Source organism: Dama dama, chromosome 14, assembly GCF_033118175.1.
Source record: "Dama dama isolate Ldn47 chromosome 14, ASM3311817v1, whole genome shotgun sequence".
Taxonomy (NCBI): domain Eukaryota; kingdom Metazoa; phylum Chordata; class Mammalia; order Artiodactyla; family Cervidae; genus Dama; species Dama dama.
The window spans coordinates 42,168,845-42,196,418 of NC_083694.1; the positions used below are offsets into that span (position 1 = coordinate 42,168,845).

A 27,574-nucleotide genomic window follows, 5' to 3' on the forward strand; every position below is an offset into this window, starting at 1 on the left:
CAGAGACCTCACGGCTAGACGTCCAGGACCTACCACTGCCTGTCACTCCCAGGACACTCAATGGGTATCTGTAGGGTGCATGTGTGGATGGATGGATGAATGGATGGATGGATAGATGGATAAGTGGATGGATGGATAAGTGGATGGATGGGTGGATGGATGGATGGATGGATGGATGATGGATAGATGAGTGAATGGATGGAAGGATGAGTGGATGGATGGATGGATGAATGAATAAGTTAGAGAATGAATGGGTATGAAGTCTTCTGACCCCAAAGCATCTTCTACTCTAACTCTGTTCTGGGAAGCAAAGAACAGTTAGGCAAGGCTCTCTCTGCCCTGCCCTGTAGACACTTGGGGGCCAGATCTTTATTGTAGGCAGTTGTCCTGTGTACCTTAGGGTGTTTCTAGCATTCCAGGGCATCAGCACACACCCAAGTTGTGACAACCCAAAATATCTCCAGATGTTGCCCCAGTGTCTTTGGGGCAGGGGGTAGGAGTGGGAGGTAGGGTGCAGGGTTGCCTCTGGTTATACGTGTATACACAAGTGACTCTTACAGTCTCCCGCTAAGTCCCTGTGATGAGTGGCCCAGTGCCCAGGTGACCTACCGCCCCTCACAAGAGCCACACTAGAAACCATAGGCTCTGCTGTGGCCATTTATTGTCTTATCACATATTTACATCCCGACAGGAGACCTGTCCCGCCTCGGTCCACCGGGGCCCCTTGGGTTTCCGCAGCCCGCCTGCTCCAGACGCGGGCACAAGCTCAGACGTTCAGCAGGAGCGGCCGGTGCTCCTCGGCGGTGGTGGCGGCGTCACCGGGAGGGATTTCATAGACGACAAACAGCGAGGAGTACAGGCAGCCCAGGAAGGACACGAGGCTGGAGAAGTACATCACCCCGTTGGCGCTGCCCACGGCCGAGGTCAGCGGCCCCAGCACCAGGGACACCAGGATCTGGGCCAGAAAGTACTGGCAGCTCAGCAGGGAGATGTCGACGCCCATCCCCCGCCGGGTGCCGTCGGCGCTCGACCCTGCGAACTGACCGGAGACGCGTGTCAGCCAGACCAGGCCCCCTGCGGCCCGGGACCCCGGCACCCCACGCCCGACAGCTCCCTGTTTCCAGGCCCCCGGTGCACAGGGAGTCTGGCCAAGACTTTAATAATATTTGTGAAAAGAGATGACAACAAGAAGAGGAATCCACGACCAGCAGGTACAGGTGGGCACACAGGCTCCCTCCCCGCCCCGCCCCCTCTCCCCGCAAGGCCCGCCAGGCCACGCCCCCTCCACCCTAGCTCATCCCCTTTCTGAACCCTTGTTGCTACAATGCCTGTCACACTCAGAGACCCCCCGCAGGGTCTACAGCACCTGCTCCTCTGGCCCGTGGCCTCCACCTTGGACTAAGGGCTCCCTGCGGCCCCACCCAGCGCCACACTGGGGGATGGAAGACACAGGGACTCTGAGCAGAGCCACCGAGGGGTGGCAGGAGTGACCCTACACCCAGCTTGGGCCACCCGCATCGCGCAGACCATTGCTGGGTGCCACCTGGGGTCCAGACTGGCCTGGTCCCACGACCAGATGTGGTCACCTCTGGGATGCTGCCTACCCCTCCCAGTCCCATCCAAGGCTCTGTCCCCACAGCCCGGCAAGGGGGTCTGTAAATTGGCATTGCGTGTATCCTGGGGACATCATCTTGGCCCATGGGGCCACTGTGGTGGGGAGGTCACAGGTGAGCCTTGGACCTGCAACCCAGCGGAGACAGTGTGTCTGTAAGACTCGCGCGGCAGCAGAGGCCTGAGACACCCAGCCAGCTCCACCCTGATCCATCAAAAGTGGCCTGAGACCCCACGTCCCCTCCCATGGGGCAAGGGCCTCCCTCCACCAAGAACCGCGTATCTGGTGAAGGGGTTCCGGGGAGCTGACAAGCAGGACAGCGACACTCAGGCCACGTGCATGGCTCACAGGCCGAGGTCCCTGTGCCGCCCTGGGGGAGATCCAGCCCTTGGGCCCAGGCCTGGGGGAGGTGATGAGGTCCAGGGTTAGAAGGACTGCAGGAATGGCCGGTATCACAGTGGTCTTCAGTGCAGAGTTTTAAAATCTCAAAGTCACAGCCAAAAATCTCTGATGGGAATATTGCTTGATCACAAGGAGGAATGAGGCAAGGATTCACTCTACACAGCATGGATGAACCTCAAAAAGGCAAGGCTGGGAGAGGCCAGACACAAAAGGCCACATGTCATGTGATTCCATGGATGTGACATGTCCAGAACAGGCCAATCCCCAGAGACAGAAAGCAGATCAGTGACTATAGGGGGCTGGGGGAGGGGAGCCTGGAGGGGTGATACTTGGAGGCTTCTTTTGGCCGGGGGGGGGGGGGGGCAGGGGGCTGGGGTGGGGGGCGAGGTGAAAGAAAGTGAAAGTGAAAGTCACTCAGTCCTGTCCAACTCTTTGTGACTCCACAGACTATACAGTCCATGGAATTCTCTAGGCCAGAATACTGGAGTGGGTTCCCTTCTCCAGGAGATCTTCCCAACCCAGGGATCAAACCCAGGTCTCCTGTATTGCAGGCAGATTCTTTACCAGCTGAGCCACAAGGAAAGCCCAAGAATACTGGAGTGGGTATCCTATCCCTTCTCCAGCAGATCTTCCCAACCCAGGACAGTTAGGGTTTCTTGCATTGCAGGCAGATTCTTTACCAACTGAGCTATCAGGGAAGGGCAGGGTGTGTGTGACAAAAATGTTCTAGAATTGATGGCATGAGTATGCTAAAAACTGCTGAACTGTACACTGGAAATGGGTGAATGGTGTAGTTTTATGCTGAATTCTTCCTCAATTAAGCTGATAAAGGAAAACCCACCCTGAACAAAACATCAACTTTTACATAAAGACAGGATCTTTTTTCCTGGTTTTTCCTTTTGCCTCTGACACCACCAGGGCGCGCCTCGGTCCTGTCACTTATCCTCTTTAAGTTCCTGTCTCCTGCTTAGTGTGGACTTTTGGCACTGATTCTCATTTTTCAAAAAACTGTTCACATATTATTGACCTCATTCACAAAGTGGTTGGTGCCCAAGGCCCGGTGCTTCCAGGTGACCCTGAAGCCTGGCAGAGGGGAACCCCAGGGTGGGTCTCTCCTTGCCCCTCCCTCGCCGCCTCCTGAGTCCCTATGTGGGCAGCTTCCCTCTGGGGTTTATGCTCTGCTGACACATCCTGATAATCCTCCCCTTTGAATGCGGCCCCCGAGCCACGCAGGAGGTCCGGGACCCCGCCCAGCTGGAGGCTCAGCCTGGACGCCGGGCCTGCAGCCAGAAGCCGGGGCGCTCACCTGCTTGCTCTGGTAGTAATCACACAGCAGCGAGTAGGGCAGGGTGCACAGGGTGGAAAACAAGACGCCGTAGGTGACGCAGAGGGACAGAACCACGTAGAGGTTCCTGGAGAGCGTGGCGAGCCCGGTCCCCAGGCCGAAGGCCAGGTACGCGATGAAATACAGCGTCCGGACGCTGAGGTGCTCCTCCAGCTTCTCCAGGATCGCTGTCAGGGGAGAGGAAGGTGAGCACAACCCACCCGGCGCCCCGGGCACCCCTAGGCCGGCAGGCAGCTCATCCCGCTCAGGGACCCGGGGAGCTCAGGGACCAACGATGGGGCGTCCAGATGGGTGGCAGGACCCGGGGTAGCCCTGTTCACATCGGCCCAGGCCAGGCCCCCAGGTGCTGCAGCAGGTGAAGGGGTCTTCAGGTAGAAAGGCCAGCGGCTTCAGAGTTTAGGGTTTACAGCTGAGCCCTGAATTCCTGCACAAATCCTACTGCCTCTGCCTCTTTCCTAATGTGAGGACCCTGACAGCCCCACGCCAGTGGGCCAGCCTTGAAGGACCCTGAGAGGCCTGGGAGCTGAGACTCCACAGGACACCCCTTGCAACGCCCTAGGGCCACTTCCCCACGTCCAGGTGCCTGGACACCCAAGCCCCCGGGGTCTGCCATTGAGAGCCAAGAAATTCTTTCTTAATATGGTCTCTCAACCCCCACAAAAGGTCACGGTCCCGATGGTGGGGCTGGAGCTCGTTAACAGGGCCCACAGTTTACAGTTCTCAGGTGGAGTCCAGCCTGCAGCCTGTTTCTGTACCACCTGGAGCTAAAGATGGTTTTTATATCTTCAAATGTTTAAAACAAACCCAAAGAAGATGAATAATTTGTGACATGTAAAAATTATACAAAATCCAAATCCCCATAAACATCAGAGAAGGTTAGCCAGAATTTAGCCCCACGTGGTCATCATGTCTCATCCACCTCAAGGGTGGCCCCAAGGGGCCCCAACGGAGCCTGTGGCCAGAAAAGCCGGAAGGCTGGATTCTCTGGCCTTTTACTGAAAACGTGGGCAAACCCCTGAGATGAAGTTTGGGGGCTGCACCCCCCCAAACTGCCCTGCCACACCCCCGCTGGGCTGGCCCTGGCCCCCTCAGGAATCCAGCACAGCGTCCTAGGGCCGTGGGTCACCCAGGGTCAAACCTCAGGGTCATCGCGGACTCCCTGTCCCCACCGCCCACTTCCATGTCACTCCACCTGCCTCTCTGGTCTCCCCTGCACCTCCATCCCCTCTGGACCAGCTACCACAGGAACTGACGTGGGAAAGACTTGAGGGGGGCCGGTGGATGGCGCACCCATCCGTGACCTCACGGATTGACCCTGGGCCCGCACTTGGCCCTTGCCTACGGGCCTGAACCCTCTGGCCAGTTGCTCCCTCAGGTCTAGACACACACCCTCCCCTGTCCTGCCCCCGACTGACCCCCACGATGGGTCGCTGAAAACAGAAAAAACACAGTGCTGTCTGCCCCTCTCGCCACCCTCTTGGAAGGCCACTACCCCTGCCGAGCCTGCCCCCAACAGCCCCCAACCTGCCCTCCCAGCCGAGCCTGCCCTCCCCAGTCTTCCCCTAACACCCAGCCGAGCCTGCTTCCCCCATGAACCTGCCCCCCAAGCCTGTCCCAACACCCGCCCCCGCCAAGCCTGCTCCCAAATCCTGCCCCTAACACCCCCCTAGCTGAGCCTGCCCCCACCCCTCCCAGCCTCCCCAACTCCGGCCGAGCCTGCCCCCCTACACCTCACCCCCGCCCCGTGGGTACCTGAGTAGAAGGCGGCGCTGAAGGCATAGATGCACATCCCCCAGCAGCCCACGGTGACGCCGCTGTTGTACTTCTGATATGCTTCTGATGTGTGCGGGGCCTTGGGGTCCCCCTGAAACACCACTTCGCCCATGAAGTCCGTGTAGAAGAGCAGCATCCCCTCGAAGGAGAGCCACCCTGGGGGGGACACAGGTGGTGACCGCAGGGCAGGCACTGGCTCACCCGCCCCCCAGCAGGTTCTGACCCACCATCGGTGCAGCACGTGAGTTTTGTCGATTCAAAGCTTAAAGAAGAGGGGGGACCTCCCTGGTGGTCCAGTGGTTAAGAGTCTGAGCTCCCAGTGCAGGGGGCCCGGGTTCCATCCCTGGTCAGGGAACTAGGTCCCGCATGCCACAGCTAAAAAAGATCCTGTGTGCCACAAGTAAAGGTCCCGTGCAGCCAAAGAAGTAAATAAAGATTAAAAATTATTTAAAATATTTTAATAAAAATGTTTTAATTTTGTAAAAATAAATATAAAAAGTATTTCTTAAAAATATGAAGGAATTACCTTTACCACCCAGAGATGCCTTTACTTCTGTTAAAATTTTGTAGGTTTCCTACCCTTCCTTTTTAAAAAATTAATTATTTAGTTAGTTCCTTGACCAGGGTTTGAACCAAGGCCCCCTGCATTGGGAGCGTGGAATCTTAACCACTAGACCACCCAGTAAAGTTCCCCTACCTGTCTTTTTTTAAAGTAAATATATATTCTTATAACACATGCCCTGTCGTGAGAAGTTTTGCATTCTGTTTTTTCTCTGAATCCTATCACCAGAAGGAAAGTTAACCCCACCTCTGGTTTTCCACTCGCTCCTCTGCTGGGGAGAAAGAAAATGCCAGTGGGGCTTCAGTCACAGGCAGGGCAGGGGGTCGCCTGCTTACCTGGGAGAAGTGCCTTAGGAAGGGCAAGTGTTGATGGAAACCTAATTTGCTCTTTTCCCAAGAAAACCGTAGGGGTCCTTCCTCTGGTTTCCACGTCCATTTCTCTCTTATAGAGGAAGGAGGTGGTGTTTACTGGGCCTCTGGAACCTCAATAATTATCATGCACGTGTCCTATGCCATTAAGTACTTTTAAAGAACCCCATCTCAGTGGCAGCAAAATATTGCACAATGTGGATTCACCCTAATATAGTTACCCCTTCCCCCATTGCTAGGTGTTTACCCTTTTTCCCATCTTGATCTTTGGCTGTTATAAATCATGCTGTGATCAATACCTCGTACAGGTTTGATTCATGATCAAACCTCTGACTACATCCTTGCAACAAATACCAAATAGGATCCCTGGGATAAACGCTATGGGCATTTTTTAAGATTCTTGTCTGTTGCCAAATTGCCTTCCAGAAAGTCATTCTGCTTTACATCCCACAATTGTTTGAGAGCTTAGGTTAAGATCAGAGGGTCAACAACCCAACAGTGAAGAGATGCTGGAGGGAATGGCATGCTAGCTGGAGCTTCTTGGTATTCATCTGAAAGCTGAGCCTGTGAACTTGAGACCAGCCCCTGACACATATGTGTCTGGGTGTGTCTACATCTCCGCTCTAAGAGTTAGGGGTCCAGACTGGCTTAAGACACAAATTCCTCCAGTGGGAAAGTGATAGCCCACTTAACTGTGAGTTGCCTGAGGAGCTTTTGGTCCTGAGGATCTGGGCTCCGTGGAGACCCAGGGGACCTGGTTAATCTGGGAACGCCTGGAGCAGGTACCTCCCTGCTCCATCCCCACCTCATCCTGCCCCTGGTGGTGTCTGGGGAAGCTCGGTGGGTTGGAGAGGTCTCCGGGCATTCCTAGCCCTGGGTCAGGGCCTGTGCCCCCACTGCAGGGCCACCCAAGGGGGGCACGACAGGCAGGAAGCTTTGCCACGAGCTCACCCAGGAAGTGGTTGACGCAGAGGTGGCGCAGTGCCCTGGGCATGTTGCAGATGGTGAAACAGAGGTGCCTCATGGACAGCGGCTGCCCCGACGGCTCGCTGGAGCCCGTCAGCTCACTCTCGTATTTCACACCGTTCAGTAAAATATTTGCCACCTGCAAGAGAAGCCCCCCAAATCCCTCATCAGAGCACTACACCCCGGCCACCCCATGTGTGTGTGTTAAGTCGCTCAGTCATGTCCGACTCTTTGTGACCCCATGGACAGTAGCTCACCAGGCTTCCCTGTCTTTCACCATCTCCCAGAGCTTGCTTAAACTCATATCCGTTGAGTCGGTGATGCCATTCAACCATTTCATCCTCTGTCACCCCCTTCTCCTCCTGCCCTCAATCTTTCCTAGCATCAGAGTCTTTTCTAATGTGTCAGCTCTTCGCATCAGGTGGCCAAAGTATTGGAGCTCCATGCGTGTGTGTTAAGTCGCTTCAGTCATGTCCAACTCCTTGTGACCCTATGGACTGTAGCCCGCCAGGCTCCTCAATCCATGGGATTCTCCAGGCAAGAATACTGGAGTGGATTGCCATGCCCTCTTCCAGGGGATCTTACCAACCCAGGGCTCGAACCCACGTCCCTTACATTTCCTGCATTGATAGGCAGGTTCTTTACCACTAGCACCACCTTTTGCTTCAGTGAGAAAGTGAATTAGGAATACAGACCCAGAGGCTGTGAGGGTTTGTCTTCCTAGACAGTGTGAACCAGGCACCAAACACCATCCTACTGTTCTCCGGCCACCCTGCTGAGGCCCGTGGTCGGAATGAGAGAAATGACCTTATGTCATATGACTTTATGACATTTTAAGAGACATATAACGTTAGTCTCTTCAGAGACGGGGGCAGCTGAGCATAAAATCTCCCTTCGCTGTGCCTGCCTTTCGGCCACAGAGGGTAAGTTTGCCCAATGTGAAATACATTTGAAAGAAAAGAAATATGGATTGGCTCAAATTCAGACATTATGAAGTCCCGACTTTTCCAGAAGAGAGGATGTGAAAGATGTATTTCAACATGACTGATGGATGCCTGCCTACACGGGGGCTTAGGGGGGCCCAAGGAGCCCAGGTAGGGAGCTGGGTACCCAGACAGCCCCATGTCACCAGGATTGAAACAGGGACGAGTGGGTTCAGGGCAATGCTCCAGGGACAAATACACTCACGGCTCCGTTTACAGCCTCTTCCCAGAAGGACTAGCCCCCCATAGGGCTGGAGGTGAAGACACCACCTAGGTGAGCTGTTGGCTTTGGGAGGTACACATCTCAAGAAGAGAGAAGGTACCTTACTGTGGGTCCATGCAGGAGCTTTTGCTGGGGCAGCACCTGGATGCTCCAGGTGGAAGAATGAAAAGGAAGGAAACAGCCCATGATGCCAGTTCTGAGGGCAGCCGCCGTGCCAACAGAGTTTGTCACCCATAACTGCTGGAGCAAGACTTCACCTGACACCCCGTCCCCACTGAGCCCAGATGTGTTCACACTAAGCTCGTGATTTTTACTTTCCTCCCAGAACCGATTTGAAAATAGAATGTTTTAAAAGGATGAAGAAGACTTTCCACTAGAACTTAAGAACTGTATCCAGAAGCCAGGTGGGGTTTGGGGCAACTGGGTAGAATGGCCCAGTACTGACAAAAGGCCTGATGAACTGCTCTACGGTCCTCAAGAGTGAGCATGACACGCCCTTGACCTGAGCACTTACAGAAATCGCTTCCCTCTGCCAATGACGGGTTTCTTCCAGTGACTTTCAGTGCTTCAAACCCTTTCTGGGTCGGAGCTGGCGGACACTGCCCACCGGGGCCTGGACACTTCTCAGCAGGATGGGCAACCACCTGTGCAGAGTGCTTCCTTGAGGTGGGATGGCATTAAGTTTAAGATACGATAAAAGAAGGCCCTAGGATCGACTCTCGGTCATGCAAAGAGGTGCATCAAACTTCAGAATTTAACAGCAAAGGCAGCATGAGAGGCCACCTCCCAACATCTCTGGTGGGCCTCCTACAAGATCAGGTGTCTTCTCAGGCACAGGGTCGGGGTGCATGCCTGACTGAGATGAGGCTGGCACTTCTGGTCACATGGGCAATTGTGTCCAAGGGGCGTGTCCAGGTCACTTGCTTCAGAACTGCCCTCCTGGGGGCCTGTGCAGGTTGATTTCTGCTCAGGAAACTCCATCCCCTGGGTTCCCTGAGGGCAGGGGGGCCACAGGGCCCTCAGGTCTACTTTAAATGAGAGAATAACTCTCTTTTTAAGTCTTGATTGAATTTGTTACAATATTGCTTCTGTTTTAATGTTTGTTTTTTTGGCACCAAGGCATGTGGGATCCTAGCTCACCCACCAAGGATTCAAACCCCACAACTCCTGCATTGAAAGGCAAAGTCTTAACCACTGGACCACCAGGGAAGTCCCAAGAATAACTCTCTTTAATGTATGATTCTTTACAGCATCAGACTTTTCTTTCACCACCAGACACATCCACAACTGAGAGTCCTTTCCTCTTTGGCCCAGCCTCTTCACTCTTTCTGGAGCTATTTGTGACTGCTCTCCATTCCTCCCCAGTAGCATTACTGGACACCTTCCGACCTTGGGGGCTCATCTTCCGGTGTTGCGTCTTTTCATCTTTTCATACTGCTCATGGGGTTCTCGTGGCAAGAATACTAGAGTAGCTCGCCATTGCTTCCTCCAGCGGACCATATTTTGTCAGAACTCTTCACTGTAACCCGTCTGTCCTGGGTGGCCCTGCATGGTATGACTCATAGCTTCATTGAATTACAGAAGCCCCTTTGCTGTGGCAAGGCTGTAATTCTCTTCAAAATCACAGACTCTGAAAATGGCTAAAATCCCACATATCGACTGGTGGCCTTGCAGCCAAATCCCTCATACAACACAGACAACCTTCTGGAAGGTTCTCTGCTTTTCCAGAACATTCCGGCACCCTTTGGGATCCACAGTGTTGACAGCCTCCCAGCTGGCCAGTTAAGGTTGCCCACCCAGGGAGGCCCCAGAAACAGCCACCAGGGTTTAGGTTTCGTTTCTGTCCTTCAGGAAGTCTGGGCTCATTGCCATGGGTGCACATGGCCGAAGTGGGCTGGATGTGGGGAAAACACTAGAAATGACGACAGCACATATGATGCTGAACTCACGGAGCCACCTCTGGGCAAACGTAAGGGTGTTTGAAAGAACCACCCCTTTGCTGTGGCCAGTTTCTTAGAGCACTGCAGAGACCCTGAGTGCACCTGGGCTCACGTGGGCCCCAGAATCCCCACACTGACTGGATGAAGAGCACGAGGCTATTGGGGCTGGGCGTGTCCTTGAGGCCCATCCATTAGCCCCAAGTCTTTCCTGAATGGTTCACCCAGGGCCGCAAATTTCCTTCCAGGTCATCTATCTAAATGAAGAGAGGGGACCATAGGCATGGCGCCCTCTGACCCCTGGCTCCTCCCCCCTCCCCCCCGCCCCCCCACGACCCAGCCCCGATGTTTGCTTTTACCTGTTGACTGAAGGTCACGTTTCTTCTCCGGCTGGTGTCGGGGCCGCTTCCTCCAGCCGCATCCGGGATGGCCAAGGTCTGGGGTCTCTTCAGGATCCCGGCTGACCGCGGCTTGGAGGTATCCAGGGAGCCCACCCTCAGCACATCCCCATCAGGGCCAGTGGCCAGGGCGACGTCCCGCCGGTCCCCGAGGCCACGGTCCTGGCGGTAGAAGCCCTCGGGGGCCCGGGGGAAGCTGACGCTGATGGCCTGCCTCGGGAGGCTGCTGGGGATGGCCAGGTAGCTGTCGTGGCCGCCTGTGAAGCAGTCGATGAGGACACTGTCGATGTTGGACGTGGCAAAGGACGAGGCAAACTCGTTAATGCCCGTCAGGGAGCTGTCTCTGCTGATGAAACTGCCATACTTGGGCGTGAGGGGGCTGAGCGGGGAGATGGGGCTGGAGAAGCTGGCATAAAGGCTGGGGGCTGGGGGTGGGCAGGGGACCGTTTGGCCCGCACCCTCCTCACACAGGACAGGCGGGGATGGAGGCAGTGGGAGGCTGGGGCTCTTCATGGTTGGCTTCTTCTCGCCTGGGGGCCGCAGGGGTCTCTCGGGGATGCTGACCAGGGTCAGGATGGTGGTAATGCTCAGGATGACGGCTGTGAAGATGTAGATTACCCGCAGCTGCCCGCCCAGGGCTCTCCCAAAGCTGGTTTTATCCCAGTGGATCCCCCCGACCACGTATCCAAACCCTCCTCCGAGGCCTGGGGAGAAAAGCAACGGTCAATTTTCCTCGTGGGTTAGGGAAGAAAGCCCCCAAGAAGGTGTCCCCTTCCTTACTTGACTTGAAAAATCCACTCCAAGGACCTGGATGGATTATCTGTCCCACCTACACCCCAAAGAAAAGAAGAAGAAAATGGCTGGGGGAGTGGTTGTCCTGGTTGCCTGCACCCAAGGGTCACCTGCCAGGGCATGATGACCACCTGCCTCACTCAGTTCCCCTCTGCACACAGCGTTTTAGGAAGACCAGGAGTGAGTGTCGACACCGGGTCACCTCCCCCCCTGGCGTCCCACTCCTCCCCCAGCTCCAGGACTGTGTAAACTTGGAGACCTGGTCCCAGCACAGACCACGGCACGAGTGCACATGGGAATTCCAGGGGCCACCCCCGTCTTGCTTATCCGATGACATCATCCTCAGGCATGACCACCATTAAGAGTCACCCCTAATGGGTCGCCCCTGGTGGCCAGCTCTCCAGGCCCTGGAGCCTTTGGGGAACAGCAAGGCGGCAGGGATCTAGTTCTTTTCTCTGATCTCCCTCACCAATTCCACGGCCTTGGGGACCCGGCAAATGGTCAATGTTTGACGCAACACAATGTAAAGATGTGGGTGAAGTCACATTGCCCCCAGCCAGCAGCAATGAATATTCTCACCTCCAGAAAGTGCAGTTTGTTCCAACCCACCTCTGGGTTTCCAAAGATGTGCCCTTTGACTTTGAGTGCAGCTCAAACCAGGCTACTGGTTTACTCCTGGCGACACACAGGAGCCTGCATCTGACCATCATGTGTCCTGGGCTACCCTCCGAGTAGGGAGACCTAGCCACATCAGGGGTCGGCCTTCTAGACAGAATCTCAGACATGAGTTTGAGCAAGCTCTGGGAGTTGGGGATGGACAGGGAAGCCTGGCATGCTGCAGTCTATGGGGTTGCAAAAATCCTGAGCAACTGAACTGACAGGTTCATCCACCTCTCTGCAAATGACCCAGTTTCATCCCCCCTTTATTATTCTTAACTTCCCATATTTATGGTCCTAACTAGCTTCCTCCCACCCCTTGTGAAGACATAGTTGCAGATTTGTGACCCTTAATCAAGGTCAGATTTGCGAGAACTTAGTTTTTTAAAATAATCAAAGTGATACATCTGCACAGCTAGGGAACCACACCATCAACTCAACAGCAAAGAAAAAAACAGCCTGATTCAAACAATGGGCAAAGGACTTGAATAGACATTCATAGACATGATCTGTGAATGGCCAGTAAGCACATGAAAAGATGCTCAATATGACCGATCATTAGGGAAATGCAACTCAGAGCCACAGTGAGATATTACTTCACATCCATCAGGATGGCCACTATTAAAACAACTTTTTAAAACCCAGAAAACAATAAGTTGGCAAGAAAGTGGAGAAATTAGAACCCTTGTGCAGTGTTGGTGGAGATGTAAAATGGTGCAGTTCTCGTGGAAAACAGTATGAAATTCCTCAAAAAATTAAACATAGAATTGTTGTCTGACTCAGCAATTCCATGTCTGTGTCTAGACCCCAAAAGAACCGAAGGCAGGGTCTTGAAGAGATATTTGTACATTCATGTTCACAGCGGCATTATTCACAACAGCTAAGTTGTGGAAGTAACCAAGGAGTCCATCAAAGGATGAATGGGTAAGCAAAGTGTGGTCTATGAATGCGATGAAACACTATTCAGCCTTAAAAAGTAGGGAATTCTAACATATGCCACAACATGGGTGAACCTCAAGGACATTACACTCTGTGAAATAAGACCATCACCAAGACAAATTTGATTTCACTCACAAGAGTTACTTCAAGTAGTCAAATTCATAGACAGAGAAAGTAGAATGGTGGTTGCCAGGAGTTGGGGAGAGGGGAGATTGGAGTATTATTACTTAATGGTCATGACTTTGTTTTACAAGGTGAGAACGTTATGGGGACGGATGGTGGTGATGATGACCCAACAGTGTGACAGTATCATAGAACTACACACTTTAAAATGGCTAAAATGGTAAATTTTATGTTACTTGTATTCTAACATAATTTTTAAAAAGGAAAGAAAAAAAAAAGCAGACATGTAGAGATCCTCCTGTGCTTACAACAGGATTAAATCCTGATAAGTCCATCATAAGTTGAAAATATCATGAGCTGAAAAAAATGCACTTAATCCATACTCATATATATCAAATAGATAACAAGCACTCATCATCTCACATGCTAGTAAAGTAATGCTCAAAATTCTCCAAGCCAGGCTTCAGCAATATGTGAACCATGAACTTCCAGATGTTCAAGCTGGTTTTAGAAAAGGCAGAGGAACCAGATATCAAATTGCCAACATCCTCTGGATCATCGAAAAAGCAGGAGAGTTCCAGAAAAACATCTATTTCTGCTTTATTGACTATGCCAAAGCCCTTGACTGTGTGGATCACAATAAACCAGGGAAAATTCTGAAAGAGATGGGCATACCAGATCACCTGACCTGCCTCTTGAGAAACCTGTATGCAGGTCAGGAAGCAACAGTTAGAACTGGACATGGAACAACAGACTGGTTCCAAATAGGAAAAGGAGTACGTCAAGGCTGTATATTGTCACCCTGCTTATTTAACTTATATGCGGAGTACATCAGGAGAAACACTGGGTTGGAGGAAGCACAAGCTGGAATCAAGATTGCCAGGAGAAATATCAATAACCTCAGATATGCAGATGACACCACCCTTATGGCAGAAAGTGAAGAAGAACTAAAGAGCCTCTTGATGAAAGTGAAAGAGGTGAGTGAAAAATTTGGCTTAAAGCTCAACTCAGAAAACTAAGATCATGGCATCCGGTCCCATCACTTCATGGGAAATAGATGGGGAAACAGTGGAAACAGTGGCTGACTATTTTTCTGGGCTCCAAAATCACTGCAGATGGTGATTGCAGCCATGAAATTAAAAGACGCTTACTCCTTGGAAGGAAAGTTATGACCAACCTAGGCAGCATATTAAAAAGCAGAGACATTACTTTGTCCACAAAGGTCCATCCAGTCAAGACTATGGTTTTTCCAGTGGTCATGTATGGATGTGAGAGTTGACTGTAAAGAAAGCTGAGCACAGAAGAACTGATGCTTTTGAACTATGGTGTTGGAGAAGACTCTTGAGAGTCCCTTGGACTGTGAGGAGATCCAACCAGTCCATCCTAAAGGAGATCAGTCCTGGGTGTTCATTGATAGGACTGATTTTGAAGCTACAACTCCAATACTTTGGCCACCTGATGCAAAGAGCTGACTCATTGGAAAAGACCCTGATGCTGGGAAAGATCGAGGGCAGGAGAAGAAGGGGACGACAAAGGATGAGATGGTTGAATGGCATCACCGACTCAATGGACATGGGTTTGGGTGGACTCCGGGAGTTGGTGATGGACAGGGAGGCCTGGCATGCTGTGGTTTATGGGGTCGCAAAGAGTCGGACACAACTGAGTGACTGAACTGAAGGATCTACTATACAGCACAGGGAACTATATTCCAATATATATAGTCACTAAGTCACATCTAACTCTTTTGCGACTCCATGGACGGTAGCCTGCCAGGCTCCCCTGTCCATTTTCCTGGAAGTTTCCTGGAATTCACCAGGAAAGAATATTGGAGTGAGTTGCCATTCCCTTCTCTAGGGGATCTTCCTGACCCAGAAATCAAACCAAAGTCTTCTGCTTGGCAGGGGGTTCTCTACTGCTGAGCTACCTGGGAAGCCCATATGTGTATATCTGAGTCTCTTTGTTGTACATCTGAAAGTAACACAACATTGTAAATCAACTATACTTAAGGTTTTTTAAAAAGGGGAAAAAAATCCATTGAATACACCTAACCTACTGAATATTATTGCTTAGCCCCACCCGCTTTAAACATGCTCAGATTATTTCCATTAACCTGCAGTTGGGCATCTAACACAAAGCTTATTTTATGATAAAGTGCTGACTATCTCATATAACTGATTGAAGACTGTCCTGAAAGTGAAAAAACAGATCAGCTGTTAAGTGTAGGGATATCGACCCTTAGTGGTGGCTGCCACTGGCCAGCATCATGGGAGAGGCGTGTGTGCATGCTAAGTCACTTCCAACTCTTTGTGACCCCACAGACTGTAGCCTGCCAGGCTCCTCTGTCCATGGGGATTCTCCAGGCAAGAATACTGGAGTGGGTTGCCATGCCCTTCTCCAGGGGATCTTCCTGACCCAGGGATCTAACCCCCACCTCTTATGTCTCCTGCATTAGCAGGTGGATTCTTTACCACTAGCGCCACCTGGGAAGCCCCATGAGAGAGGACTGGGCTGCGTATCAGTAGACTGGGAAGAGAGAAAATCTAAAAGCTTTTGTCAAGGGCAAAAAATCGTAAGTCAAGCCATCATTAGTTGGGGTTAAAAGGTTACATACATATATATATATATATATATGTAAGGTAAAAAGTGAATTCCTTCTTCTGACCTTCCAAACCCTACCTGCCTGGATCCATGCAGAAGCCCCTGGGCCCACATGCATAAAGGAGTGTAAAGAGAGAGTGATAAACTGCATTTTCTAGAAAAAGCAACTGAGGCTTGGAGAGGTCAAGCAGTTACCCAAAGTCCCACCATGAACAGGAGGAAAAATACAAACCCGATTCAGGATTTTAGCTCCCAGAGCTCAGACTTTCTAACTGCTGGGCCACCCAGTCTCTTCATATAGGCTCCCCATGTGTGACAACTTGCCCTTGATTTTTAGAAATCTTTTCCATTGCTATTTTATTTTATTTTTTTGGCTGTGCCACAAGGCTTGCAGGATCTTAGTTCCCTGACCAGGGATGTGAGTTCAAGGTTAATGCATCAGTGATATATACAAAATAAGCTGTCTTTAGACAGAAACACATAAAACAAGGTTATGTATTAATCCATTGACCAAAATGATGTGATTGGATGTTTGCAGGAAACTAACCCTGTATGTCTCCATGGGGCTAGGATTTGGGGTTGGCTAATTCAGCACTTATGGCACTTTTGTAGGACGTAACTACACGAACAACAAGAACCAACACTATATAATAATATCTACACACAGCTATATACACACACATTCATACATAGCTACATACACACTTATATGCATATATATCAACAATATCGTCCATTAAAAATAACAAAATAATGCCATGCACAGCAACATGATTGGACCCAGAGATGACCATACTAAGTGAAAAACAAATATCATATGATTTCACTTATATGCGGAGTCTAAAAAAAATGATAACAAATGAACTTATTTACAAAACAGAAACAGACCTACAGACATAGAAAACAAATTTATGGCTACCTAAGCAGGAAGGAGATGGGGGAAGGATAGATTAGCATTTGGGATTAACATATACACACTCCTATATATAAAACAGATAATGGTAAGGACCCACTGTATATAGCACAGGGAACTATACTCATATCGTAATAACCTTTAAGGGAAAAGAGTCTGCAAAAGAATGTATATTATATAATATATATATAGTATATATAACTAAGTGACTTTGCTGCACACCTCAAAATAACATGACATTGTAAATCAACTATACAATGAAATATAGATAAGATATATAACATCTGTATATATTAATATTACTGATACCTATGGTTTGAGAGACACACTTTCAATCACTTCCCTGCTCCTCCCTTACCTGCCAGGAGGGCATGGATGTTCAGGCCCCGGTCCTGGTCGGCCGGGCTGCACACGTCCATCATGTATGCGTGGCTGGGGTTGTCGGCCGAGTCCGCGCTGAAGTCCATCAGCACCACACCGCACACGGTGAGAAGGATGCCCCACTTGTGGTCACTGGCTGTGTCGGCCAGCGCCGTCCCAATGTCCCTGCCATTGAGCAACAGCGAGAGGCCCAGCAGCGCCCCTGGGGACGGAGAACAGAGTCACCCGGGAAAAGCAGAGCTGCCTGCCCCGGCAGCCACCACTTAAGGCTAGAATCTTGAGGGCCCCAAGAATTCCTTCTTAATCAAACCTCAAACAGAGTGCTTAGATCAGGGTTTTTATTCCATCAAGCATAGCTGGAATAATAGAGAAGATTTTATTAACTCATTTTTTTTTTTTTTGCTGAGCTGTGTGGCTTTTGGGATCTCAGTTCCCCACTCAGGGATTGAACCCCAGCCACAGGGGTGAATGCCTGGAACCCTAACCACTAGCCACCAGGGAACTCCTCTATTAACTTGTTTTAAAAACATGATCAGAGAGACTTCCACAGTTAACCAGGGCCAGGTTACAGGGTGCTCCCGGCTCCCACACCAGTGACATGAGCTGGATTACTGGTTTTGATTAATACTCTTTTAAATTTTCCCAAGAGAAAGCAGTTGGGGCCTTCTTTTTTTTTTTTTTTTTTTTCTTTTTTTCCATTTTATTTCGATGCCAAAACAACAGACCTATAGCCAGGACAAGAATGAAGGGGCGTCTCCTTCCAAACCTTGAGGTACATCGGTCACTCCAAGCACCCAATAGAGGCTGCAGTAGGAATCCTGAAACAGAGAAGGTCAGCAGTCAACACTGGGGTCCCCACCCCATGGGGGGACTGACTCGGACACAGCCTCCCCAGAGTCCTGAAACACTTGCATTCACCCGTCTCCAGGGCATCTAAAGAATCAGATGATGAAACTCCGAGCCAGCAACAAAACCCTAAGCTAGAAAATGAAAGATAAACAGACTCTTGGAATCACTGAGCTTCTCCTTAAATTTTCAACTCAAGCCCCCATGAGGCATGGAATTGCTGTGACCTCCTTGGGAATCTGAGGAAGTGCAGAGTCTCCTAGACCCGAACCACCCCCCACTGTGTTGCTTGGATCCTCCAGCGACAGCCTGGAGTCTATGTGGTACCACATCCTCTGCCTGATTCAGATAAAATTGCTTAAAAGATGGGATCTAACTGGCCAAACCTGGGTTTTCTTGCGTGTGTGCATGCTTAGTCGCTCAGTCGTGTCTGACTTTTTGCAACCCTGTGGACTGTAGCCCATCAGGCTCCTCTGTCCATGGGATTCTCCAAGCAAGAATACTGGAGTGGGTTGTCATTCCCTTCTCCAGGGGATCTTCCCAACCCAGGGATGGAACCTGCGTCTCCTGCATTGGCAGGCGGATTCTTTACCTAGAGCCCCACACAACTGAGTGGGCTCGACTTTGGCCCCTCTCTTGTCCCACAGTGAGGTTTCTGGAAGTTTCTAGGGAGGCTTCAGAGGCCGGCGGGCTGCGCAGGACTCACCGAGGATGGGGCTGATGAACCACACGAGGCTGTAGAGCTGGTCGGGCAGGCCCATCTGCAGCAACACGGGGGTCACGTACGCCGTCTCCATGGCGTAGCTGAACTCAATGCCGAAGAGGACGGAGCCGTTGAACAGCAGCTCCCGGAAGGACCTCTGGGGGTGCAGGTCCCCAAAGTCCACCAGCTCGATTGGGCAGGGGGTGTTGGGGGGTGGGGGCGGTGAGGGCCGGATGCATTTCCTCCTCTTGGGATGTCGTTTGAAATTGTTGGCCCGGTGGCTGATGTGCTGGGTCACAGACCCTGAGTAGCCAGTGACTGGGGGCCTCCAGAAGTCCTGGGGGGCCAAGGCAGGGAAGAGGGCCTCTCCCGGAGGGGCGCTGCTGGCCGGGGGGATCATCGCAGGGGGAGCCGGTGGGTGCTCCTGTGGGGAAAGCCCAGTCAGGGGGCAGCCATCACCTGCAGGGCCTCTGCTATTAGAGCGAGTTTATCCGGGTGGTTCTGCCTTCATCCCCCGGGGCCCTGCTACCCTGTCCACGTGGGAATGGAGTTCACACGGGGGCCCCTTAGAGCCAACACTGAGCCCCCAGAGTGGAGCCTTCAGTGTGGACGGTGCTCCTGGACCTGGCTTTCACATCAGGGCAGCCTACCTTCCCAAGGGGACAAGAGTTGGTCCTTCAGGTCCTTTAGCTTGTCCCCAAGCTAAAACACAAAGGGACAGTTCCCCAAACAGGATCCATCAGGAGGGTCCGGCAAAGAACCAGGGGAGTGGGGGCCACCAAGAGCCCTGTGGCTGTTCTCAGGCCCCAAAGGACACAGGGTTCTTCTAGGACCTGTGGCTAATTTTGCCCCCCTACCCTGCAGGCCCCAGGGGAGCAGAGAAGGGAGACCAGACACCCTGGGGTGGGGGGAGGCAGGGAGAAGGACCCACAGGCACCCCAAGCACTAGTATGTGGTGAGGGGACAGCCCCTCCATCTCAGGATGGAGGGCCACAGTGGGCACCCTCCCTAACACCCGAGTTTATACTCCACCTTAAACCAAGGATCTGAGCCTAAAAGGAACTGAATGAGTTTAACTCAAGTCTTTTCCTTTTATATCAACTGGACAAATGAATTTTCAGTTTAGCCAGGAGAACTGAGACTTTTGCAGTGTTTGAAACCTTTCTCTTTAAAGAAATAAACAGAACTTCCTGAATCCTGCATGTCACAGACAACACACTGAATAGGGACATAGTTTACAAAAAAAGAAAATGAGCGACAAGAAGAATTTGGGAGGGTGAGAAATAGATTTTCCTCCATCCTCAAGCTGGTTTTTTTGAGAAATTGTGTAACGCCCTCAGCCTCAGTAGAGAATTAGCAGGCTTGCGGACCTTACAGACATTCCCACCCACTCTGATTTCCCACCATCACCCCCTGGGGTTTGCAATCTGTACCCCTGGGCATCCAACAGTTTTCATTGCTTAGAAATTAATCTAGATTGTAAATATTACAGGAATAGATTCTAGCTTGTTGACCTGTGTGTTTTAGCCAATGTGAATTTTACTAAGCACAGGGAGAGGAAAGCTGCTAAGATCAGAGGGAAAGAGACAGATAAAAATACAAGAGGGGGACGTCCTGGATTGGGGTTGACCTCTCTGACATAGCCCACTCCATCTGCCTCACAAAAAAGCAATGCCTATGTTTCATCTTTTTTTTTTTTTTTTTAAACTTTTTGGCCTCATCTCAAGGCATGTGGGATCTTAATTCCCTGACCAGGGACTGAACCCATGCCCCTGCAGTGGAAGGGTGGAACCTTAACCACTGGACCACCAGGGAAGTGCCGTTAAGTTTCCCTTGGAATCCTTCCCGAGAAGTAGGCCCCAAACCTGAGATGTCATTCCCAACATTGATAGGTTTCCTAACAAGAACTCTTGTTATTTACCAAAATAAACAGTAGAGGCTTTCTTTCAAAATAGTTTTTAACCTTTTGTAATAAGGCCCTTATTTCTGGCTTTAACTTACCGTATACCCTCTGTCAAACTCTTGCTAGTCGATAACTTCTTTACGAATCACTCTGAAATCTCTTGTTATGTCAGATTTGCACCCCAAACTCCTCCCAACCTATCCTGCCCACTCGGGGATTGTCTTCCTTCTCTTCAGAACACACCGTGATAGAAACGTTTTGTTCTATAGATGTCCCAGCAGGATTCAGAACATCATATTAATCCAACAAACTATCCATCCACCAATCCATCCAACCATTTATCCATCCTCTCTTCCATCCTTCCATTCATTCATCCTCCCTTCCACCCATCCATCCATGCATCCATCCATCCATTTATCCATCCTCTCTTTCATACATTTATCTATCCAGCAATCCATCCATCCATCCATCCTATGATCTACTTGCCCACCTACCTTCCTATCTTACCATTTGGCTGAGTACTGAATACCAAGACACTGAATTTATAGAGATAAAAGGAAGACACAGTTCTTGCCCTCAAGTTAAGTGAAAAAGTGGAGGAAAGACATTCTAAGCAGTGGGGACCATCCATGAAAAGGAGCTCCGTGCACCAGCTGGGCACAGTGGTGGTCGGATGGTGAGAGATGAACCCATCAAGAAGGGATTAGCTGATCAGCAAGATCTGGTAGGAGGTGGATTTCACACCAAGGTGACAGGGAATGACATAACCAGTCTGCTCTCATTTCTAGAAAAGGCTTATCTCATGCCCTTAAAAAAAAAATCCCACGCTCTCTTCTACAGTAAGAACAGAGGTACCTAAGAACTATGTAGACAAGTAATACTTCATTAAAAACATGATCCATTTAGGAAGATTAAGTCAAGATTTTTAAAAAAAATTTTAAACTAAGCATCTTGTTTATGTTCCTTACAGGTCTCACTCAGGCCCTTGTAAATAGGAAATACTCCAGAAAAATTGGCTGGTCTTGCCTTAAAAAACCCAGGTGGTTGTTAGCTATCCCTGGAGCTTCATTCATTAAAATGACAGAAATATGGTACTCATGAACCCATTTGCAGGGCAGCACTGGAGACATAGACAGAGAACAGATTGACGGACAAGGGCAGCAAGGGAGGAAGGAGAGGGTGATATGGATGGAGAGAGTAATACGGAAGCGTATACACCACCACATGTAAAATCGATAGCCACTGGAAATTTGATGTATGACTCAGGGAACTCAGACTAACAACCTTGTTGTTACGACCACGTTGTCACCTGTAACAACCTTGTTGTTACAGTCACTCAGTTGTGTCCGACTCTTGGCGACCCCATGGGCTGCAGCATGCCAAGCTTCCCTGTCCTTCACCATCTCTGCAACAACCTAGAGATGGGAAAGGGTAGGAAGTGGGAGGGAGGTTCAAGAGGGAGGAGACATATGTACACCTATGGCTCATTCATGTTGATGTATGGCAGAAATCCAACCAATATTGTAAAGCAATGATCCTACAATTAAAAATAAACACATTTTACAGTATCACAGAAACAGAGGACCTTCTGGAACACTGAAGACTGTCTCCTTAGAAGTCAGAGGAAGACCTTAGCCCAGGTGTGTTAAAGACTTAACCTGACTCCAGCTGTCTGGTCACAGCCTCACACCTGCCTCAGTGGCTAACTCCTTCTCTGCCTCTCTCCCTGCCCCTGCATGTGACACCTCTCTTTCCTGTTGGTATTTTACTTCCATAAAGTGAACTTCAGTGAAAATATATTAGAAATCCTTTCATTTTAGAATGAAGGACCATGAGCCCACTTTGGAAGAATTTTAGCTTTACATGCATAGGGTAGAAGTATATTTTTGAAAAGGGGAAACTTTGTAACCCACTTAAAATGGACAGAGGAGCCTGACAGGCTACAGTCCATGGGGTCACAAACAGTTGGACATGACTGAGCACACATGCTTAAAATGGGCTACCTAAATACCCCATGTCGCTACCTGTGATGTGACAGTTTCACCATCACCTGCCCACCACCCCCAGCTTTAAAACACAGTCTGCAGTCTGTCCTAGCAAAAGGGAGACCCTCACACCTCCCCCCATCCTACACTTCTCCTCCCTCATCTAAATCAGAATTAAACTTGAACTTGAAAAAAGCCTTCATTACGGATTCATTTTCAAGTTTCAGGCTTACCACTGTTATTTTAAAATACATGTATTAAAAGTTGCCTGTGAAAGCTTATTCTAAAGTAAAGTGAAGTGGCTCAGTTGTGTCCAACTCTTTGCAACCCATGGACTGTAGCCTACCAGGCTCCTCCATCCATGGGATTTTCCAGGCAAGAATACTGGAGTGGGTTGCCATTTCCTTCTCCAGGAGATCTTCCCAACCCAGGGATTGAATCCAGGTCTCCTGCATTGTAGGCAGACGCTTTACCGTCTGAGCCACTGGGGGAGGTAAGCTTATTCTAAGGACTGTTTAAAACATTTTTGAAAAAAAACCTTTTCATTTTTTAAATGTTATTAAAAAATGAAAGTAAAATGTAAACTAGTAAATGGAATTTTAATACACTAATACAAATATTCACCAGACATCTTGATCATACTATATTACCATTATTCAGACTGCCCCCCCCCCCAGATCTGCACATATTCCTGGACCCCCCACAGGTTGTATGTTGGGTCCACTGTCCTTCTAGAATACAGAGGCTGTTTCAAAGAATAAATCCCTCAAGTCGATTAGGTGCCAAAGGATTAACAAAGATAAACAATGTCCATGTAATTTGAATGCTTAAAATTAGCCCACTCCTACTATTTCTCCAAGTTAATATTTCAAGGAAATCTTCCCAGACCAGTGAAGGACTCTATGGACTTCAGTGAAGTCGCTCAGTTGTGTCTGACTCTTTGCGACCCTATGGACTGTAGCCCACCAGACTCCTCCATCCATGGGATTTTCCAGGCAAGGATACTGGAGTGGATTGCCATTTCGTTCTCCAGGGGATCCTCCTGACTCAGGGATTGAACCTGGGTCTCCCACATTGCAAGCAGACTCTTTACTGTCTCAGCCACCATCTGAGAAAGGTGGACTTCAGGGGATATATTTAGTGAACTAGCTACTGAATCCTAGCCCACTTCTCATTTTTGATCGGTGGCAATCTGGCAGCCCATTGATCCCCAAAGCCCTGGTGAGGCACACACTGAACTTGAGTTTCATCAGCACCCGGTCCTACCTCCCTACAGAAGCTGAGAAAACACAAACATTATGGTAACCCCACGAATAACTTATGAAGTTATTTCTTGTCGAGGGCAGGATGAATGGATTGCCATCACCCTCTCGTTTCAACCTCAGCATGTTGCCCTTGACAAAAAAGCAGAAATCCTTGGTGCTCATCATAAACTTAACCCTGGGGTGCTGAGAGAGGTTACACTAGGGCCCCAGCCATTCAGAGCTTTCAGTCGCTGGTGGGAGGTGGACCGGAAGCTGATGACACCTGCCCAGGTGACCTGGGAACAGGCCTCAGGCACCAATAAGCGCCGCGTAAGCCTGGGGGCAAATCCCAGTGTGTGTTTGATCGCTTTCCTTGCAACTGTGAAATAAATCTCACCCAACTGCCACCCACCCTTCTCAGGGCGGGAGAGTTCTGCACTCAGGGGGCGAGATGGGGGGGTAGGGAGGGGGGCTCCACTGACAGTTCATTTAATTAGACAAGAGGAACAAAGGTCTCCGTGCCAACCTCCAGCCCCGATCCTGGCACACTGCTTACCCTGGGGCCTAAGCCACGGCGCTCCCAGCACAAAGCCGGGAAACTGTGCGGAGGGCGCAGGAGGAAAGGGAGGTACCTGTGGTTCCAGCCAGGAGGCATCCCTTTCCGAGGAGGCTGGGCTCCTGCCTGCCACGCGCTGAGCTTGGGTCCCGGCCCGGCCGCCCCCGGCCCGCCGCTGCTCCTGCAGCATCACCCCGCGGGGCGGGGCCGTGACGTCACGGCTGCATCCTCGCCGCCCTCGGCCGGTACCCGCAGAGCATCCTTAAAGCGGCACCGCCCGGCCAGCCGGCCACCGCGGAGGCGCTGAACCTCACGCAGGGACCCCCAGCTCAGCCAGCTGCGCATCCTCCCAAGTTTAAAGGCCGGCAGGGTCTGCAAGGAAAGCGCCAGAAACAGGTTTGCTATGACTTCTGAGCTGAAGCATTCTAGCCTTGGTAGGTGTCTTCCTCCATGAAGAAAAATATTAAAATTTAATTTTATGGCTGTGTTGGTTTAAAGATGAGTATATTAATACTACATATTAAAGCATTTCCCCTGCCCTAAGAATTCTTTTCCTCCCCCCTCCTTCTTATTTTAAAAGAAATGAACCCATTTTTGAGGAGCCCTCGAAGTCCTGTGTGCCCTGGACCCTGCCCACTGTACAGATGAGATAAGTTGGTCTTGCCCAGAAGTATTATACTGCATTCACTTATTCCCTTAACACGTCTCAGGTGCTACTCTGCCGGCTCTACCCCAGGGACTGCGGATAAGACAGTGAACAAACCAGCCAAAGTTCCTGGCCCTGTAGCATGACATTGTCGTGAGAGAGACATTAAACAAGACAAAGGTCAGAAGGTAGACATCCCCAGAGGAGGGGCTTAGGGAGAGTGGCAGTGGGTTGTGGTGGGGGGCACTGCAGTTCATTTATTTATTTTGGCTGCACTGGTCTTCCCTGCTGCACGTGGGCTTTCTCTAGTTGCAGGGAGTGGAGGCTACTCTTGGCTGCACTGCACAGGCTTCTTATTGTGGTGGCTTCTTTTGTTGCAGAGCATAGGCTCCAGGCTCATGGGCTTCAGTATCTGTGATTCATGGACTCTAGTGCCTGGGCTCACTAGTTGCCGTGCAGGGGCTTCGTTGATCCTTGGCATGTGGAATCTTTCCAGACCAGGGATCAAACCCATGTTCCCTGGGTGGTGCTATCCATTGCACCACCAGGGAATTCCTGTGGTTTAAATAGGGTTGTTGAGGAGTCCCCACTCAGATGGTGACATTTGAAGAAGACTCCGATGAGGTGAGGGGGTTAGCTGTGCTGGTGTCTGGGGGAGGTCATGCCAGGCTGAGCAAATGCAAAGGCCATGGGGTGGAGCTGGACTGAATCAATGACAAAGCAAATAATTATTCAGCCTGCAGTGAAATCACAACACAGAAAGAGCTGCTGGGGGCAGACATGTGGCTCTAGGAAAGCTTATAATAGGGGGGTGTGACCTCGATGGAAGGGCTCGCTGTCCTTGAGGGAATGACACTGGACAGGTCTGTTACCACTGAGTGGAGGGGTCAGTGTGTGCAGAGCTCTTGCAACAGGAGGGCGCAGGGTGAGCTGGTGAGCCTGGGATGCAGCAGTGAGTAGGGATGGGCAGGAGAGGCAGCTTGGGCTCAGCCCTCGGACCTTGTGGTCTGCTGTCATTTTTCAAGAATAAGAAAAAACTTAGGTCCTATGTAGCAGGCTTCCCAGGTGGCACTAGTGGTAAAGAACCTGCCCGCCAATGCAGGAGACTCAAGAGACACAGGTTCGATCCCTGGGTTGGGAAAATCCACTGGAGGAGGGCATGGCAACCCACTCCAGTTTTCTTCCCTGGAAAATCTCACGGACAGAGGAGCCTGGCAGATTACAGTCAGTGGGATCGCAAAGAGTCAGACTTGACTGAAGCGACTCAGCCTGCGTGCATGTACATCAGAGTGGGTGACATAAATCATGTCCACATTTGGCAAAGATCCTGAGCTCAGAATGGACAGTGGATTGGATCAGGGCCCAGGTTGGGGCACCAAGGAGGAGCTTACAGAGCTGTCCAGGTGGGAGAGGATGAGGGTGATACTGGAGGGACAGAGGTGGTGGCTGCCCAGGTACTTGCAGGTAAAACCAAGAAGACTCATTGACAGGTGGAGGCGGGCAGGGTAAGGGGAGGAGGGAAGGAGGGTCAAGAAGTTTCCAGCTTGAGCACCTGGGCAAAGGAGAGGAGGCTGGTCACAGGTGAGTCACAGGTTGCCTTTGAGACAGGATGAGTTCCAGGGCCTTTGAGGCACAGAGGACACTAGAGTTGTGGTTCTGGGGATCAGAGACAGTCTTTTGAGAATCACTTGCACACAGAAGCTGAATTATGGACAGTGACATCACCAGGGAGGGGTGTAGCACAGAGCAAAGAAGACTCATTGGTCCCTGGCCAGGAAGAGGGGAATGAGAGAACAGAGTCTATCTTATCATATCTCCAAACAGGAGTAACAGTTGGAAAAAAATACCGACGTGTTTTTCTATTTTGCATTTACACACAAATGACCTGCTATTTTGTTAGCTCAGTGCTCACAGCTGTAACTTATAAACCTCAACATCCCAATAGCTTAACACAACAGATGCTTATTTTTGGCTCCTGTGAAGTCCAAGACTTCCCTGGTGGTAAAGAGTTCGCCTGCAATGCAGGAGACCAGGGTTTGATTCCTGGGTGGGGAGGATCCCCCTGGAGGAGAGAATGGTGATCTACTCCAGTATTTTTGCCTGGAGGATCCCGTGGACAGAGGAGCTGTCCATGGAGTCGCATAGAGTTGGACATGACTGAGCAACTGGTGAAGTCCAAGGCGGTGTTTCTTATGGACAGGGGACTTCCACGTGGTCATTCAGAGACCTTGGCTCTTGTAAGAGGCCCACATCCCACTCACTCCGTTGGCCAGGACCCAGTGACTAAAGGGAGGCTGGGATCCCATGGCTCCTGCCCAGGACCTGGAGGAAGAGTGTGTGTGTGTGTGTGTGTGTGTGTGTGTGTGTGTGTGTGTGTGTGGCGACGGTGGGGGAACCTGACATCTGCTGCTTCTTTAGCTTTTATCATCTTGGAGGAGGGGAAGGGAGGTGGGGACAGTTGGGGATGCTAAGAAAGCAAAAGCTACTATCTCGTTTTTGATATTCAAAGGAAGGTTCTGCAGCCAGAGGAAAGGATTGAAATCTGGGCACTGTCAAAAAAGAAAGGACTTAAAAATTCCACTGACTTTTTTTTTTTTTTAACTTTACAAGGTTAGAAGCTTCCTTTCTTAACCCTCCAAGGCCAGACCAGAGCTCAGTGTTACTCCCTCTTTGTGGACGAGGTTCTCCATCTCATCATTGGGTCTAGACAGGAGCCCAA

General features: G+C 50.6%; 1 protein-coding gene across 1 annotated transcript; it reads right to left on the bottom strand.

The window, feature by feature from the left end:
- Positions 1 to 651: 651 nt before the first annotated feature.
- SLC45A1 (solute carrier family 45 member 1) lies at positions 652 to 24,401 on the bottom strand. Its single transcript, XM_061161234.1, has 9 exons — positions 24,286 to 24,401; positions 18,525 to 18,945; positions 17,698 to 17,790; positions 16,950 to 17,174; positions 10,531 to 11,273; positions 7,014 to 7,167; positions 5,112 to 5,288; positions 3,321 to 3,526; positions 652 to 1,039 (listed from the first exon to the last, which is right to left on the bottom strand). Exons 1-9 carry the CDS (start codon positions 24,397 to 24,399, stop codon positions 767 to 769), a joined length of 2,406 nt encoding a protein of 801 aa, XP_061017217.1. The 5' UTR covers positions 24,400 to 24,401; the 3' UTR covers positions 652 to 766.
- Between the last annotated feature and the right edge of the window lie 3,173 nt (positions 24,402 to 27,574).

Excerpts from the sequence above, each read along its gene's own strand:
- SLC45A1 (XM_061161234.1), bottom strand. The coding sequence starts at position 24,399 with ATGCTGCAGGAGCAGCGGCGGGCCGGGGGCGGCCGGGCCGGGACCCAA. Across the intron at positions 17,791-18,524 it reads GTTCATCAGCCCCATCCTCG|GATTCCTACTGCAGCCTCTA; the intron begins GTGAGTCCTGCG and ends TCTCTGTTTCAG. Across the intron at positions 11,274-16,949 it reads CATCCATGCCCTCCTGGCAG|GCCTCGGAGGAGGGTTTGGA; the intron begins GTAAGGGAGGAG and ends TTTTCTCCCCAG.